Source organism: Punica granatum, chromosome 3, assembly GCF_007655135.1.
Source record: "Punica granatum isolate Tunisia-2019 chromosome 3, ASM765513v2, whole genome shotgun sequence".
In the NCBI taxonomy this organism is placed as follows: Eukaryota; Viridiplantae; Streptophyta; class Magnoliopsida; order Myrtales; family Lythraceae; genus Punica; species Punica granatum.
Genome location: NC_045129.1, coordinates 16,115,528 through 16,132,000, shown reverse-complemented (window position 1 = coordinate 16,132,000; position 16,473 = coordinate 16,115,528). Strand labels below are relative to the sequence as shown.

At 41.0% G+C, this 16,473-nt stretch overlaps 3 protein-coding genes across 16 annotated transcripts; 1 reads left to right on the top strand and 2 right to left on the bottom strand.

The window, feature by feature from the left end:
- Positions 1-588: 588 nt before the first annotated feature.
- On the bottom strand, positions 589-9,273 carry LOC116201178 (probable UDP-3-O-acyl-N-acetylglucosamine deacetylase 2, mitochondrial). Of its 14 annotated transcripts, none has more exons than XR_004155825.1 (9): positions 7,171-9,272; positions 6,776-7,084; positions 5,121-5,327; positions 4,764-4,921; positions 4,180-4,244; positions 3,886-3,896; positions 3,752-3,797; positions 2,241-2,448; positions 589-1,744 (listed from the first exon to the last, which is right to left on the bottom strand). XR_004155825.1 is itself a non-coding variant. In XM_031532310.1 (7 exons), exons 1-7 carry the CDS (start codon positions 7,222-7,224, stop codon positions 2,401-2,403), a joined length of 930 nt encoding a protein of 309 aa, XP_031388170.1. In that variant the 5' UTR covers positions 7,225-9,271; the 3' UTR covers positions 1,840-2,400. The 14 variants fall into 14 exon arrangements, 3 of the variants coding, with proteins under 3 accessions (XP_031388170.1, XP_031388172.1, XP_031388171.1); XR_004155823.1 differs by having other exon boundaries at positions 4,820-4,921; XR_004155824.1 differs by lacking the exon at positions 3,886-3,896.
- A 1,632-nt stretch (positions 9,274-10,905) lies between these two features.
- Positions 10,906-13,682, top strand: LOC116201177. Its single transcript, XM_031532308.1, has 4 exons — positions 10,906-11,329; positions 12,070-12,514; positions 12,635-12,750; positions 12,973-13,682. Exons 1-4 carry the CDS (start codon positions 10,999-11,001, stop codon positions 13,386-13,388), a joined length of 1,308 nt encoding a protein of 435 aa, XP_031388168.1. The 5' UTR covers positions 10,906-10,998; the 3' UTR covers positions 13,389-13,682.
- Positions 13,683-13,879: 197 nt separating this feature from the next.
- On the bottom strand, positions 13,880-16,061 carry LOC116201179 (auxin-responsive protein IAA21-like). Its single transcript, XM_031532313.1, has 5 exons — positions 15,444-16,061; positions 14,992-15,221; positions 14,616-14,757; positions 14,389-14,450; positions 13,880-14,291 (listed from the first exon to the last, which is right to left on the bottom strand). The coding sequence occupies exons 1-5, from the start codon at positions 15,887-15,889 to the stop codon at positions 14,254-14,256; spliced, it is 918 nt and encodes a 305-aa protein (XP_031388173.1). The 5' UTR covers positions 15,890-16,061; the 3' UTR covers positions 13,880-14,253.
- Positions 16,062-16,473: the final 412 nt, after the last annotated feature.

Genomic DNA, 16,473 nt, shown 5'->3' with positions numbered 1-16,473 from the left:
ATCTACTTATGCCCATACTCACTTGGCCATCACCACATACACTATCATACATTCTTCACACATCAATTGAGGAAGAAATTAAAAGAATTTACCATGATAATGCACAATTTAGCCTAATTAGGCCAAGAGAGCCACCAATTACCGCCATTAGTGACTAATTAAGTCCAATTGACCAAGGAATCAAGCAATCGAGCTTCCCATTCAACTCAGCCCGAAAAGAACGACAAGCATACAAGGTTGATTTCATGCTAATTAGTGGTTTTAAGTGTCAATTTCAAATTATATGAGCCAAATCATGCATATTAAGCCTAATTAAGCCAAAATTCCACTAATCACCTCACCTAGGCCAACTTTACCACATTTTGCAGAATATTACAGCATTCAATTCAATGTTAATTTCACCTAGTTAAGCAAAATCTAAGCTAATTACTCATAGTCAAGTCCATAATCAATCTGATTACACCTTAATTCAGTTAAATTACACCCGATTGACCACAAATTGGATCTCATTACTACATGATCAGAATGTTATCACAAGCAATTGGACGAGATTAAGCCAAATTAGATAATTAACGTGCCACTACTCAATTAATCTTAATTAAGCACTAATCAAGTAAAGTCGAGCATATTTGACACGATTAAGCTAATCCTAGCATATACACACTGCATAAACATCGTAATCATGGTCTAGAACAACATGATATTGTTCACATAAACAACCGTTTTAGCAAGATTCTAGCATAAGGTGCACAAAAAGGCCGATTTTCCTTTAGTAGAAGAGAGGTATGGGTGGCATGGTCCGTACTAGAGGGCTCGAATCAAGACCGACCAGCCTCTGCCATGCTCAAGTTTTACCTTGTTCTTCCACAAATCTTCGGGAAATGGACTCCGATCAACTAATCAGGACTTAATCGGGGGTTCTCCTTACTACAACATGCTAGCAAAGTCCAAACAACGAGAATACTGAATACCTATTCCGGATAAAGAACATCAGACAAGACATACTATAGCTCGAAACAATGACCGAGTTCCCAGCTGGTTAGACAAACCGAAAGGAGAATAGTGTATTCAGCAGCAGCACTCAGAACAATATTTTCTCGCAACTCATCTTCCTCCCCTTCATCTACCACCTTAGATTCAGATTACTGACTGTTTTCTTAATGCAGATTATACCGCGTATCCTGGGGCATTCCTTCACAGTGATTTCTCCCTATTGTTCCCACAGCCTGTTCCTCGAGTTGCCACTGGTCATCTGATCTGTCTCTTAAACATTCTTTCGCCTCTTCGCTGATTGCTCACTTTATTTTGTGCAAATGATAAGATACTACTAGAATGCTGTTCACACTAAAGAATCTCCATGGTGGAGATTGAGCTGAATCAGTGGTGCCCTAATAAAATTTCTCACAGCATACAGAGCACCTCTCGTCTCTTCGTGCCGCCAATTCTTAGTTTCTTTCAAAGACCTTACGGAAAATCTTCCGATAAATTCATTCCACTAGAACAAAAGCCTCGATTGTCCAGGCTGAACGATCATTCTATCAGTCTTCGATTGATCAAATACTTGTGCTTAAGGATAGCTGAATAGAGGCCCCCACAAACTCCTGCTTCCCCCCGACCATATTAGTACAGATCTCATCAAGGTTAGCAGTAGGCATACAATCAGCTGAAACCAGGAGGCCTGCAAGGACCTAAACAACCGAAGCCAAAGCTAGCTAAAGAGGAAAGACCCAGTTCACATCCATTCCTGCACCAAGGACCTGATCGAATCAACTAACAGCTTCTGGAAATAAGAATTAAAGATGAAGAACATAGTATGCAGGCAGAGATAAACTTAGCAAGTCAGTGGGGGATCAGCAAAAGGACAGATCCCCTGAGATATCTTCAATACAACTCATCGGAAAAGCTTCTCTCTTAAATGCAATCCAAGCGGCAACAGAAAGTATGCAGCTCACCTAAAGAGCAATATCTAGACATATCTGAGAATGGGGCCTAATGATATGCCATCATTTGAGGACCAGGAGGTAACTATAGGAAGGCAATAATACCAATCCTAATAACACATATCCGAGGACCAAACATGATCACAAAGAATGTTAACTACAAAAGGTTTCTAAGTCTTGCTGGACTAAATGGTTGGTTGTGCAATTTCTATTATTGAATGTCGTTCATATATAAATAATCTCACCAATATGTGAAAATCATTTACTCAGGAAGGAGGGGTAGGGGCTAATATAACATACACAAAAGCAATCATGAGCACTGAATCCATTTTCTGCAAATGCAGCACTGATACTCCCAAATATGATGATCCTCACCACATATGAGATGACCAGGGCTTTTAGTCCTTGAACCGTTGGACATCTTGCAGCATTAATCCTGCCCGTCTTCTCTTCTGATAAACTATGATGAAATTTGCCGTACAAAATCAGCATGCAGTGCATGCCCACTCTGCAAGCATAACTTCGGCTTAGCAACTTAATCAACATTTCCTAATCATCAGTGTGTCCGAAAGAAATTTCTAGGACGAATATATATAAATATATATATATATATGTATTTATGTATTTCAAATTGCAGAATACATTAGCAAAAAAGTCTATGTTAACATGTAAATTCTGAGCCATGAAAGGTGGAAACTTGCTTCTTGATAAATTTTTATTTTATTTTCAGTACAAAACTACTTAAAAATGCATACAGTATTTGGCCTTAAAAGTAAAAATTCACACTATAATTAGATTCAAATAATGCTTCAATATGTAGAAGTATTAAAATGGCTCTCCATGCCTATTAAAGAATTTGACCGTGATTTTATGTATCAATATTACCACATTATCATTATCTTTTCATTGTCAGTGTAATCGCAAGATATAAAGAGCTTCCAGAAATGAAAAGTTATCCCAGTAACTTAAAAGAATTTCTCGACATTATGAAAAAGTAATTGTAATTGTTCAAGGACCAAAAACAAAAAAACCTTTAAATCGTATGTCATGTGACGATCAATTTTCTTTCCCTTGCCCAAACTGACCAAAACACACTTCCATCACCTCACTCCCCTTGCCCTGGGCATACACAAAATTATCTCTTCCTTTCATCAATGATTTAAAAGCAATAATAACATCTATATCTATCATCCTCATAATATTTCCTATTTTACTATACTTATACTTCTCAATCTTGTATAATTGCTTTTAAGAAGCTTTTTAGGACTATTTCCAAATGAACAATGTTAAATGCCTATCATATATGTATTTCAACTTTCTATGAGCAGACACACATTGTGTGGGTTACCAACTACTCCCAACGAGCAATTGCAACCATCATTGCTGTTAAGGATAGCCAACAGTAAGAGAATGGATAGGAAGAATCCCTAAAGTATACTGAAAGACCCTATGGAATTTGTATGCAATGTTTAGGCAACATTTATGATCTTTTTCTTGTTTCTTTCTTGTTGCTAGGGAATATTGGTGAGACTCTGATCTAAGTAATTGTATCCTAATCAAATCATTCCACTAGAATGGTGGAACTTCATGTAGAACAGAAATATATGTTAAGAGAACATTAATTTCTTAAGGAAAATGTAAAAAAACCAATGGATAGCACCACCTACTTTTTTAGCATAAGATATGAGTAACATAGTCTGAATCCTGCTACCATATTTTATGGATGAAAAGCTGCTTCTGTAATTTTAAATTACATTGGATATAAACTTTGAAGAAAGCAAATAAACCTGAAAATGATGAAGGTCAAATACCTTGTAGGCCACTATATGTGCCACTGGAAGGCCCTGACTACCAGATCTTGCAAAAACAGAGAGATCTCCAATTAGATCTAAGGCCTTATGGCGAGCGGGTTCATCATTAAATCGCAGTGGTGGATTCAACCAACCTTTGCCCATACTGTAGATATACACCAGAGAATATGACTTAATGCAATCATCATGAAAGAAACTACATGTGTTTTGCTACATACTCCTCAAGATTTCAGAGACTTAATACAATAGTATAGCAAATTACATAATATCACTACTTTTTCTAGTGCAAACATTTTAACCATGTAAGAACCTTATAAAACACATTGATTATTGAAAGTGTAATGAAAGAACTAGATGCAATTGCCTCGTACTGTAGGCAGTCATATTGGCTTCAAAGCAACAGAATATTGTCCATTCTATTATCTTACCTGCAAACTAAGGCATTCTCTAAAGAACCACCTTTTATCAGTCCAGCATTTCGCATTTTCTCCACCTATCAGGGTTTAAAAAGGTGAGATCAGCATTAATGGGATGACATGAAATATTTAGGTAGATAGACAGGCGGATACACATCAAGAACATTAATAACAAATCATGAGTCGAAGAAAAAAGGCGGCAGAAACATTAAAAGAAAAACTTGCAAAACTTGCACTGACTATTATTTGTCCGATGATCCAACACTGCTAAGAGTTTGATAACAATTGGAGCAAACACTGAATTGAGTAGTGGACCGATAGCTCCATGAATTTGTTATGCTGTCCACGGTTTTCAGATTTCCTTCTTCTTATTAAAAGAAAACAAACCACACGAACAGTTGAATTCAGATCAGTTTCCATTAGAACAACACACACACACACACATATATATACAGCTCTTTCTTACCTATACTCTAGGCGGTTCTGATGATTAGGGTGCAAATATAAATTATTTCTCATTGAAGTCGAAACTAGTTTGCTTTGTAGATAAACTTATTGCAATTGTAACTTCAAGAGGAAGAGAATTATAATCATACAGTGAGGCAGAGTGAAATTCCCAGTGACAACTGTAAAATAATATGAAACAGCAGACCTCCTCGTAAATGCAAAAAGTACGTGCAGGAGCAATTTGCCTCTTGTACACAGAGTCATCACTAAGGGATGAGGAAAACCACTGGCAACCAACAGCAGGCACCTGTAACAAGGAAAAAGAGGAATTAATAAATGCTTGGAAACATAACCAAGCCATCCTGGTACAATTACATGGCATGCATCAAAGTATCCAGAAGTTTAATTTAAATGTCAATAAAGTTAGAGAATCATAAAAGAATACAGTCACAGCAAATTCAATATACACTCATCTGCATTTACAGCCTGGCTATTCAATAACCCACCTGAGGAAAATCAATTCCAAAAGTGACGTGAACTTTAGGTGATGGAAATGCGACCACAAAAGAATCAATATGCCAGAAATGCACAGGTTCATTCAAATATGGAGCTATTTTTTCACAATCATTTCCACGACTATCTTTCGCTATCTCCAGACCAACTTTCTCAATCGCTTCCACCCATTCCCTTGCCGAGCCGTCAAAAATTGGGACCTGCATTACATGGACAATTAAGTATGATATGCCATTTTGAGACAGAAGGAACACGATTACATCCATCACAAAATTAAGAATGGAGAAAAAAGAAAATCATGGAATAACACACATGCAATGCAACGCACCTGACTTATAAAGATATGCTCATTCCTAGGAGAAAAATAAAGGAATGTCCAACTGGAAATATAACGTTGTAGCTTCATCAAGATTCAAAAATATGCTTCCACCGAAAAAAGATTCAAAAATATGCAGTAGGCAGGCTCTTTTCCATAAAATTTGAACTGTAACTAAAGTAATGTACTTAACTGAGCACCAGCTGGTCCTTTTCTGCAGCAGAAAGATTATCACCATTCATTCTGCTGCATACGGCACAGGCAATCCAACAATTACTCATTTCACTCTCTTTACAAATTTTCCCAAGTCACACCAAAACTTAGTTGATCAGGAGCCACTTGATTAAGGAGAGACAGAAGGTACGATTTATTTTCTGAAAGTAAGCACCCAGCCCATCCATCTCTCTCCTTCCGGTTTTGCAATAACTAACCTAATTTTCCCCACAATAGATGCTGTCCCTACTCTTCTTCACCATCTAATAATTCCAGATCTTTTACTACGCTCTCCAAACACCAAACACCCCCCCACCCCCAAAAACAAAACCTCAATCGTAGTTTTTCATATGCAGAAACTTAGGGTGTTGCTTTCTGTTTCTAATGATCATCCTTCCTGTTTTAGCTTAGGCACTGAAATGCATCACCTCCCAACATAAAACATGGAACGAACTCCTGCCCTCAACACAAGTCAAAGAGCAATTCCAAGGTGATTATAACTCCCATTTTACCTCAGCCACAGAAATGCCTCACCTCCCCTCCGGTATACATAAAAAAAAAAAAAAAAATGGAACAAACACAAACTTCTGCTCACAACACAGGTCAAAGAGCAATTCCAACTACCATGCCACGTAGCGAGGACCATAACAAGCGGACGCTGGACCATTATTTTGCTTCACTATTAGGATTGATCTTACTCATTATTCCTCACCACGCCCACCATGACGAAGGATCATTTAAGATTTGCTCATGAGTTCTCTTTTCTTTCTTTGCACAGATATAGGTGAAGGCTTACAGGAACTTCACTTGAAATCCGTTAACCGGTATTACGCTATTTATTCCTTGATTACATAAGAATCAATATGCTTATCAAGAGAATCACAGCATTGAACTAAAATTCTATGTAAGGTAGACTAGAACGGATTTTGTTTTTATATTAGCGTTCAAAAGTATATAATCACAATTGCCATCTAACTGCAAAGGACAAAAGAGAGTAATTTCCGTTCGACTCCCACGTTAATGGTAATCTTCTGAAAAATTAAGGCTGTCCTAAAATTCTAGCACAATGCAAGACATTTGGGTGCAGACATTGCATAAAAGCAGATATTTCATACCAACCTCGACATCCTTATCTTCACCGTCCAAATTATCAATCTCGATCCTGCAGTTATCGACCCCAGAGGCTTCGAGAGCTGATAGCAGATGCTCGACAGTGCGTATTCTGAGCCCGTCCTTCAAGAGCGTGGTGCAAAGAGGCGATTGCTCCACGAAATCGATGGACGCAGGTATCAGGTTGGAGCGGAAGTCGAACCACCGCCCCTCACCGGCGAAGTGTGGCCATATCTTCACCGTGGAGACCTTTCCCGAGTGAAGGGCGACGCCGGTCCTCTCAATGCAACCGGCCAGGGTTTGCTGCAACTTCCCCGTCTGGCACCAGAGAGACAAAGAGGTATGTGAAACAAAGAGGGAGGAGTGAGTCTGGGATCAAGAGCGCTGATGTAGAGATGGAGTACCGATTTCCATGAGATGAGAGCGGAGGACCTGAACTTGGAGGCAATGGAGGCCATGGCTATTGTCGAGCTTCTTTGCAGTGCCAGTCCAGAGAGCGACTTGTGATTGAAGTATTGAACTCAACAGTGAACAGCGAAGGAAAGAGACCGTCCTTCGTGTTCGGATTATTCTTCATTTGCTCCCTGTAGTTTGTGCGTAGCTTCAAAATGAAGGAGGGCTGTAGAGGAGCGGAAGGGAGGGTTAAGGAGCGATGGGGAAGGAAAAGATCCTATGTTTATATAAAAAGAATTGTTAATAATCAAAAAAATTACAAACTTTTCTATATTTTAATAATTTTATTATAAAAAATTTTAATACGAATTTTTATTCTTTAACCAAAAAAATGTACAAACTATTGATTTGATAACAATTCTAGTACGGCGTCAACTTTTTCGTTAATTTAAACGGAAATGATCGACGTGTATTACTAATATCACATGGATCATAATGAATGATCGAGTGAGACTCACTATATTTTTTTAATAATAAATTATTTCTGAAAACTAAAAAAACTTTAAAACAAAAAAAAAAGGTGAAGTTGGCCTTAAGTCAGGACCAACAGTCCCTAATCTTTAGGGGTTAGAACTCGAAGGTCTCTGGCTTTAAACTTAAACACTACTTCGAAGGCTTCTCATAGAGCGTCTGAACCTTAGTTAGGTGCTTGAACTTGAGGCCATAGCAAGGAAGGTTTACAAGGGCTAGGGCTGATAAATCAAGTTATGAGTAGAGGGATGGAAAGTATGTGAAGGACTACGACTGCAAAAGCCACATTAGCCTTGATGGCTTGGGGAATGTGTTTTTCAGCCACAGTCTGGCAGCCTTAATAAAGAAAGGCGAGGGCATAAGGGACCAAAGCCACCATCTATCAAGCTGAAAGCTTCTGCCTGATGTAGAACACATCTTTCACCATCTGGCTGCTAGCAAGGAGGCGGAGGAAGTTGCACATTATAAAGTACAAGAATGATATGTGTTCATAGATAGTTGGCTCAGAGTCATCTTGCTTGAATTCTTGTTCCAGGAAGGCGTTAAGAATACTTGTGGCTAGGGATTCTGGGTACTCGAGTATGACTTCATCAGCCCCTCAACCTTATCCCTATTGGAAGGTTCAATAGGCTCTCCTATGACTAGGAGGTCGGTCAAGTAACTCAAGTCTTTGGGTCATTGAGAGGAACCCACACGGCAAGACAAAGGCGTCGATGGACTAGCTCCATAAAGTCAAAAAGGGCAAGCAATAGACCCCAGTCCATGTCTGGAGCTACGCAGGTCACCTTGATGAAAGCGTAAATTTCTAGTTCCTTCCATAGCTGCCTAAATTTCCCTTCTAAATGGTCTACCCATGGCTTCCACTAGTTTCAATAAAGCGAGGCCAATACTTGTGGGAACTTTTGCGCCATAACTTCCACTGGGATGCTTCTATGGAAAACTAGGGTGGGTCTTGAAGAGCAGGGGAGGCGCCACCAATGGCATTGGAAGGATCGGAAGTGAAGAAAGATCCTAGAACTCGAGGATGCTCTGAGACAAAAGGGGGGCCACAAGATTGTGGCCTCGAGAACGGCGTGGCGAGCCCCAATTGTCGACATCCTACAAACCAATACCCAGTAAGAGTTACTAATTAGACCCACTAATTATCCTACCAAAGTAAGAGTGCAATCGAGGGCTTCTCAAATCGAGTCTAATCAAGCCATAGAAATGAGTGAGCTAATTTAGGGTTTTTCTTGAGATTCCCTTGAATTAAGCAGGAAAGAGGACGAAGGCTAGGGTATTGAGAAACTGAGTTTCGAGTGGGTGTCAATGCTTCTCTCGCGACGCCCAAGTCGAAATGGAAACTCGTGTAAGAAGGCAAGAGTCAAGGGATGTTGAGCAACATAAGTCAATCATAACTCAGTAGAGTAAGGTGCTAATGGCCCAAGTTATCAGAGATGATGGCGATGATGGGCGTTAGTGTGGTAAACGATATGAAAAGTCGGAGAAGAAAAGCAAGAGAGAAAGAGTGTGGTTGTGGGAGTGCAGAGACAGAGAGGGAGAGAGAACCGAGAAGAAGGATCAGTGAGTGGGTGAGTGTGAGAAGAAAGAGAAAGAGATAAGGGGTAGAGTCAGAGCAGCTTAGTGGGAGAACGAGAGAAAATGGCAGGCGGCTACCATAATTGCCTGATTTGAAATTTTTGGGACCTACTAGCATTTAAAGGCACGAATGGTTACAATGGTTAATAAGTTGAGAGGACAATTTCATTTTGGAAAATTTTAATTTCTTGTTTAATCACAAGAAATTGATGTGGGAAATCTTCAAATTTACATGTCAAGCCATGTTTGATATTCCACTCACATGGCTAAACATGCAGGGGTGTTGTTTACACTAGATTTCAACATGTCGCATTAATCATGGGAGCTAAAGATAATTAACCAAGATTAAGTATTAATTGAGCTTTGGATTGACGAGGATTGGCCTAGGTACATGACATAGACGATCCATGTGGGAGGGTTAATGAGCTCAAGCACGTAAAGACTGAGAAAAAGAAGAAAGGCCCGCGGAGGACATCTTTAGACTGGCCCAGCACGAGAGAAGTGACAACATCTAGTTTAGGCCTACCGCGTCTAGGGTTAGTGCCTCAAAATGGAAAGCGTGGGGAGATCTTTGCATCCAAGGAAATTGCAAGTTAGAGTAATCTTCAATAAGACAAGGACGTATTAAGATGACCATTACCATTTTTATTTATTTAATTGCTCGTTTGAAGCATAGTTAATAAGGAACCATATTTCTTGTTTCCCTTGCCTTAGTTTTGGCCTATTGTGTAATAAGATTCAACTGTAGCTGAGTGTTAGCTATCTTAGGCTTCTCTACATAAGCTAGGAGTGTAGATCATTGTAGTTTCTTCGACAACACAACATTCATACTAACCCCAAAGGATTTGGTCTAGTGGTTAATGTGCACTTAAGTTTGCACCGAGACCCGGGTTCGAATCCCCTTGGGGCCACCGGAGCGCCTTTGGTGTAATTACCCGCTTCGTGCGCCGCCGGGGGTTCACGGAGCCTCGGGGATTAGTCGGGCGAAACCCGGATACCTCGGGTTAGCAAAAAAAAAAAACAACATTCATACTCCTTCATTTTACATTTCGGTATTTTTCATTCCCTTGCACTTTACTTTAGGCTTTACATTTCATTCTTCAATTCCAGCACCTACATATTGTACTTAGGACGTTAAAATCCAGCGAGCATCTTGGTTTATCCATTTACCTCTGTCCAAACTTCCGAGTGAGGATTGACTTCCATTTGCGACTTGGCTTCTAGGCCTTGAAGTGTGTTTCTCTTGGCTTTACAAGGCCGGAATCCATATCACTTGAGTCTCTTGAGATTCATAGTGGCCAGATCTATTCAATTGTCCTTAGGGCCAATTTCACCTTTTTAGGGCTTAAATTACATGCACGTGTTGGAAGAATCAAAACAACTTTACCGTCGTGGCCGTGTTAATGTCTGATCAACTAATAAACTTAGCATAACCCATTTTTGAAATATTGAAATTTCATTTGATTACGCACTAGGCGGTCACCCCCAGGACAATACAATATGAATAGAAAATTTTCGCGGAAAAAACAAAAAGAAAAGATGAATTAAGAAACGACGCTTATGCCCTCCACACTAGAGTTCGTCTGACGCCGTTACCGTCAAGAACTCCCTTGACAAGGAAATTAACAAAATCCAGACCCCCCCACACGCACAATATGCACTTCACTCTCTCTGCTGACACACTCTCTCTCTCTCTCTCTCTCTATCCCTCTCTCGCTCCTCGCCGTTAGATGCTGGAGCGAGTCCTCTCGATGCGCAGGGCGGCGCCACACACCGGCGACTCCGACGCCGACGCGGCCGACGAGTCCAAGACCAGGAAGCAGAACCACGTCTCCATCCTTACCGCCAGATTCGTTAACCACGCCACCAAGTTCAACCACTTCTGCCCCTCCTGGCCGTGGCTCCTCCTCCTCCTTGTCCTCTTCTTCCTGATCCCTTCCCTCGTCCAACCCTTTCGCAGCCTCATCTGCGTCGCCAACCCCTACGGCGCCGTCTCCCGCGCCCACTTCTTCGGCTTCGATGGCCTCGAATCTGACTTCGGCTCCCTCGGCGTTCCTTGGTGTAAGTCTCTCATATTTGGAATCAATCTCTTCCGTTAGTAACATCAAGATTACGAGTTGCATGTCATGGATTGGATCGAATGTGGTGGGGCTTAGTTTGTTGACATGATCAGAAGTTTACCTGTTGTCGTGATGTATGATTATGACAGGTTTTCTTTTCTTGGTATAATGGAAGATTTTCCTCGAGAATCATTATCTTTGGAGGATTTCTCATGGATTGCCATACCTTTTCGAACAATTTGGATCGCGCGTTTAAGCTAATGGTAGTTCTTAGCTGCCAAGGACGCAAAGTTGAACGATCTTTGCATTTCATTTGTGTTTTCTTTTTTGTTAAGTTTTTTCAATTCTTGATCTTTTGCCTTCATTTACGAGTCTCAATTGCAAAAGGAAGTTGAATTTAGAGTCTCTGCATAACTCAGTTGTTCCTAGCTTCTCGTGATTTGATTCTGTTGCCATGTGATGCTGCCTTTAGCTGCTTAGAAAATGCTGAAGCAAGGAGCATGCACATGTGGAAGCTGGAATCTTGGCTTTATCATTCTTTCCTCTCCTTGGGAACTTTTGTGGATTATGATATGATATTTCTGATAAATTGTATCTAATGTTCAGTCTAAAATGTATGCTGTCGACGTATGTAACGTATCTGGTCTATCTGAATTTTCATTTTATTGGATATATGGGTGCAATCTCTTGTACATTGCTAGTAGTGGTACAATGCGATTTAATGTTTGTCCTGGGGTAAAGGCAGATCGAAACATGGAAAAACGGTGGAGTGGACGTCAAAGGATTTGCTGAAAGGATTGGAAGAGTTTGTACCCATATATGAAACACGACCAATCAAGAACAACATGTATGGAATGGGTTTTGACCACAGTTTTGGTCTCTGGTTTGTCGCTCGGTGGCTACAGCCAGACCTCATGATCGAAAGCGGTGCTTTTAAGGGCCATTCCACATGGGTTCTGAGGCAAGCTATGCCCGATACACCTATTATATCACTTACACCCCGGCATCCTGAGAAGTACTTGAAGAAAGGTCCTGCTTATGTTGATGCCAATTGCACATACTTTGCTGGGAAGGATTTCATTGATTTTGGAAGCGTTGACTGGACAACAGTGATGAAGAAGCATAAGGTTACAGACCTTAGTCGAGTTCTTATCTTTTTCGATGATCATCAGAATGAGCTAAAAAGGTACTGTCACTATTTAGACTGCCAATGATGGCTGTCATCATGGATCTATCAATGCCTAAATAATCAGATTAGTTGAGGCTCTTATCGATGATTCCTTTCATTCCTTTCTTTTTTGGGCAGAATTAAGCAGGCCCTGAAAGCTGGGTTCAGGCATCTTGTTTTCGAGGATAACTATGACACTGGAACCGGAGATCATTATTCCTTGAGGCAGATCTGTGACCAATTTTACATCAGTGGTATATTTTCAGTCCTTGCTCAAGTAGCTGAAACTAAACTTAATTCCCCTACTTTTAGCATTTGGATGTTGCTCATGTCTGATTTGAATAAATTCTGGGGTATGTAAGACTAATTATTGGAGAGTCGTAGAAACACTTTGCAGAGTATTAGTCATCAATTGGATTTTCGTTTGAGATCAACAATAAGGATGGCTCATCTGTTAGTTTTTCTTGCTCTTACAGGGGGCGGCCATAGCTGCTTTAGAGACAGTGATGAGGCCCGGATCAGATCGAGAAGAAAGAAATTCTGGGAGAAGGCAGTTGATACAGATGAGCTGTGCAGCCCAGGTGATGCATGGTGGGGTGTTAGAGGTTATGCACGAGACAACTTCAACCACACCAATCAGCCCATCTCTTTGACCGAGCACTTTGAGAACAGCAGGTTCGTGGAATCGATCCTCGATGTGTACTGGGAGCTTCCACCGGTGGCAGGACCATCCCTCACTCATCAGTCACGATATGATCCTGCTCGTACAGTTACTCCTATTGTGGAAGATGGCCGGTATGGCTTGTTTCAGAGGCTTGGGTTAGGCAGGCTGGATAATTCGGTGTTTAATGGCTATACGCAGATGGTTTATCTTCAAATATCAGAACATTAGTCACAGAACTGTCAAACGTAGAGGAAGAGAGTTCAGCTTTTAAATCCTGGAGAAATGCTTCCTGTTAATAGTAGTCGTGAATTTCATTCTTTGAGTTCTGTTTGGTATTCCCAGACTTATTTCGGTTTTCAGAAAGGGCAGCTGTAATGCAATATTCCCACTTTGTACCCGGGTATCCACTACAATTCTCTTTTTCTCCTTAGGCTGAATGGATTAGATGGACAGAATGCGGCTACGTTATAGTTGGTTCCTGTCATACAGCATAACAGTGGACAAGCCTTAAGTTTCATGGCATGTTCCGGGTTCAATCTTATTTTTCAACTTTCTGGCGGTGTTGGTTAGCGGATTGTTTGGGGAACAGCTTTGTAGATGCAAGTAGACCATTTGACGGAATCATACGACGCATATGGAAATACATAACAAATTTCAGACAGTTTGGCTTATACAAGACGTGGGCAGCTCGATTGCAGAAATGCATTATTTGCCGAGTACTCCGGAAATGGCATTTCATCTAGAAATTGAGCACTCTGGGGAAAATTCGACATACGAAGTGTTCCGCCATCCTACGTTCTGCAAAAGAGTATTATTGCAAGCAGCAAGCCAGCTCATTTACAGAATATAAGAGTTCGGACATACAATCGAGCAAGAGAGATATGAAACACATAATTGGACCACCTATTTTTAAACTAATTTTTTTATCACAAGGAAAACTTTCCCTTGCAGAGGATTCTGCAAAAGCTACAAACTAATGAGCAACATATATAGGGATTTCGATAAAGCATCCAACTGAAGAACCCTTGAGAGAACCTCCGATCCCCAAATTCCTGGAACATGCTTTCTTCAGGACCATTCCCATATTTTGCACTCAATCACGGCTCTTGCACTTTTCCATAGCTCTCGGGGCTGCGTGAAACAAGCTAATATTACCACTACGGCAAGCAGGTAGAAAAGCCGATGACTTGAAATTGATATCCCACCATGTATCTTATAGGAGACATACCTAGACCAATTGCCTCGGAACTTTTCATAATCCTTAGCCTCCTACATGAGTCAGTAAACATCCTGTAATTCCAAAGGCAGAGGTCTCACTCTCAGAGCAGAGGGTATTCAGTTTTCAGCAGATCAAGAGTCTACGGATCGCATAACTGGAAAGAGCGACAAAAAGATATTCCGAAACTGCAGGTCTGTAAACAGTAAACAAGAAGCAAGGAAAGGAACATCACTTACTCCCAAGGAACATCACCAACAAGCATCCAGTCACCATCTTTGTCTTCGTAGGTTAGGACGTACTCAGAACCATGGAGAATATCTTTCAAGCAATTCTCAGTAAGGCCATCTTGCCCCGAAAGTCCATTAGCAGCACATTGCCCTGTTCCCACCATCCATGGGAAAAATATAAGAACGAAAATGGAAAGTCAAAAGACCCGGGATTGCATAGTAATATCAGTTCAAAAGATTGGTTAAAAATTTCCAACAAAACCCTCTCAATAGTCTTTACAGTCACAGTGAGTGTATTAGCTTCTGCACCAAAGGAATAGCAACCAACAGTATACGAAGAAGTATGTTCCAACAAGACTAAGGCCCCGGGCTACGTATTATATACCGATCGTGAAGCAGCTGAACATCTTCTCAAGAGCCCTGGAGAGTTCAGCATAGTTTGAATAGGTTTTGAGGTCGACCTTCCTCAGATAAGGGGCCCCATCCAAGCTAACCTTGATATAGAGGCACCCGTGTTCTGATTTCGTCTCGGTATCATCATTGTTCTTCGCCAAGTTAGTAGCCATGGTATTCTTCCGGAACGACCGAATTGGCGGCCATCCCACCACCTGCGCCCTGTCCAACAACGACGGCCTTTAATCATCAGTTCATCACACAATTTAAAACTACAGCTCTTCTTTACATCTTCCTGTTCCAACACGATGACAAGTTAACCGTTCCCACGATAGATCATTTACAAGCCGAAACCCGAACGTGCCTTAATCGCATAACTCCGACACATTAAGAAAAACATGATGAAACTGTAAATGAAAGGAAATGGAGACAACTGAAGCTTACTTTGTCGCCGGGGCTTCAGCCTGACTCTTCTTCTCCTGAAGAGTCTTTGTCTGAGGGCTAGCACCAAACCCCTCTTTGCTCAGAGGCTTCGAGTTTGAAGCCGCCGATTGATGAGCATTAACGGAACTCTCACCACTTCTCGGAGAGAACAGACCCCCGACTCCTTTGCCGCCATTAATGGCGTCGGAGAAGCCTCTCTTGGCCCCGGAGACCGGGGCGGCGCTGTTCTTGGAAGGGCTGAGCGAGAATTCCAAATCCTTCCCGAAGATTGAGACCCCAGCAAGAGTAGGTTTCGACCTGTCATGGGACTGAGACCCGGGTAGGCCCAGCCTCAGCTCGGTCTCCCTGAGGTTCAGGCTGGCCGGGTCCTCGTCGACCCCGGAGGCCCTCCCCATGGGGGAAGCCTCCGAGAAGCCTATGTAATCATGCTCCAATGGCGGAGTCATCAAAATTCTAACTTGCAGAAGGGAAGAAGCTCAGGGAGAATGGAAAGCAGGAGAAGGGATTAGAAGAGTGGATGAAAGTGGTGAAGTGAGTGGGAGAGAGAGAGAGGGGCAACTATGGTAGTTGGAGAGCTCTATAGGCTGAGAGAGAGAGAGAGACGAGCTGGTTTTGTTATTGCAGAAAGAGAAGCTTCTTTGGCCTTTCTGTTAACTCCATTTTCTTTTCATTTTTTTTCATTTCTATTTCCATTCCAGAACTAGGAATGGCAACTTGAATTTTGCCCGACTAATTCTCACACAATCCGAGTACACAAGCTATGTTGATGGCCAATTTATCTATATATTATGTAATTTGGATTCCTCCCACAAGGGCGATTGATGAGGAGCTTCCATTTGTAATCCTCAAGTTCCTAGACGATTGACCTTCGTATTTCTTATATACTAATATAACATTTTCATAATTATCTTTTTGAATTTTCACAATATATTTATATAATTAGATATTTTCAAGGATATTATTTATTTCAACAATTTTTATTATTATAGAATTTTTAAATACAATAATATTAACATAAAACAGAAACCGT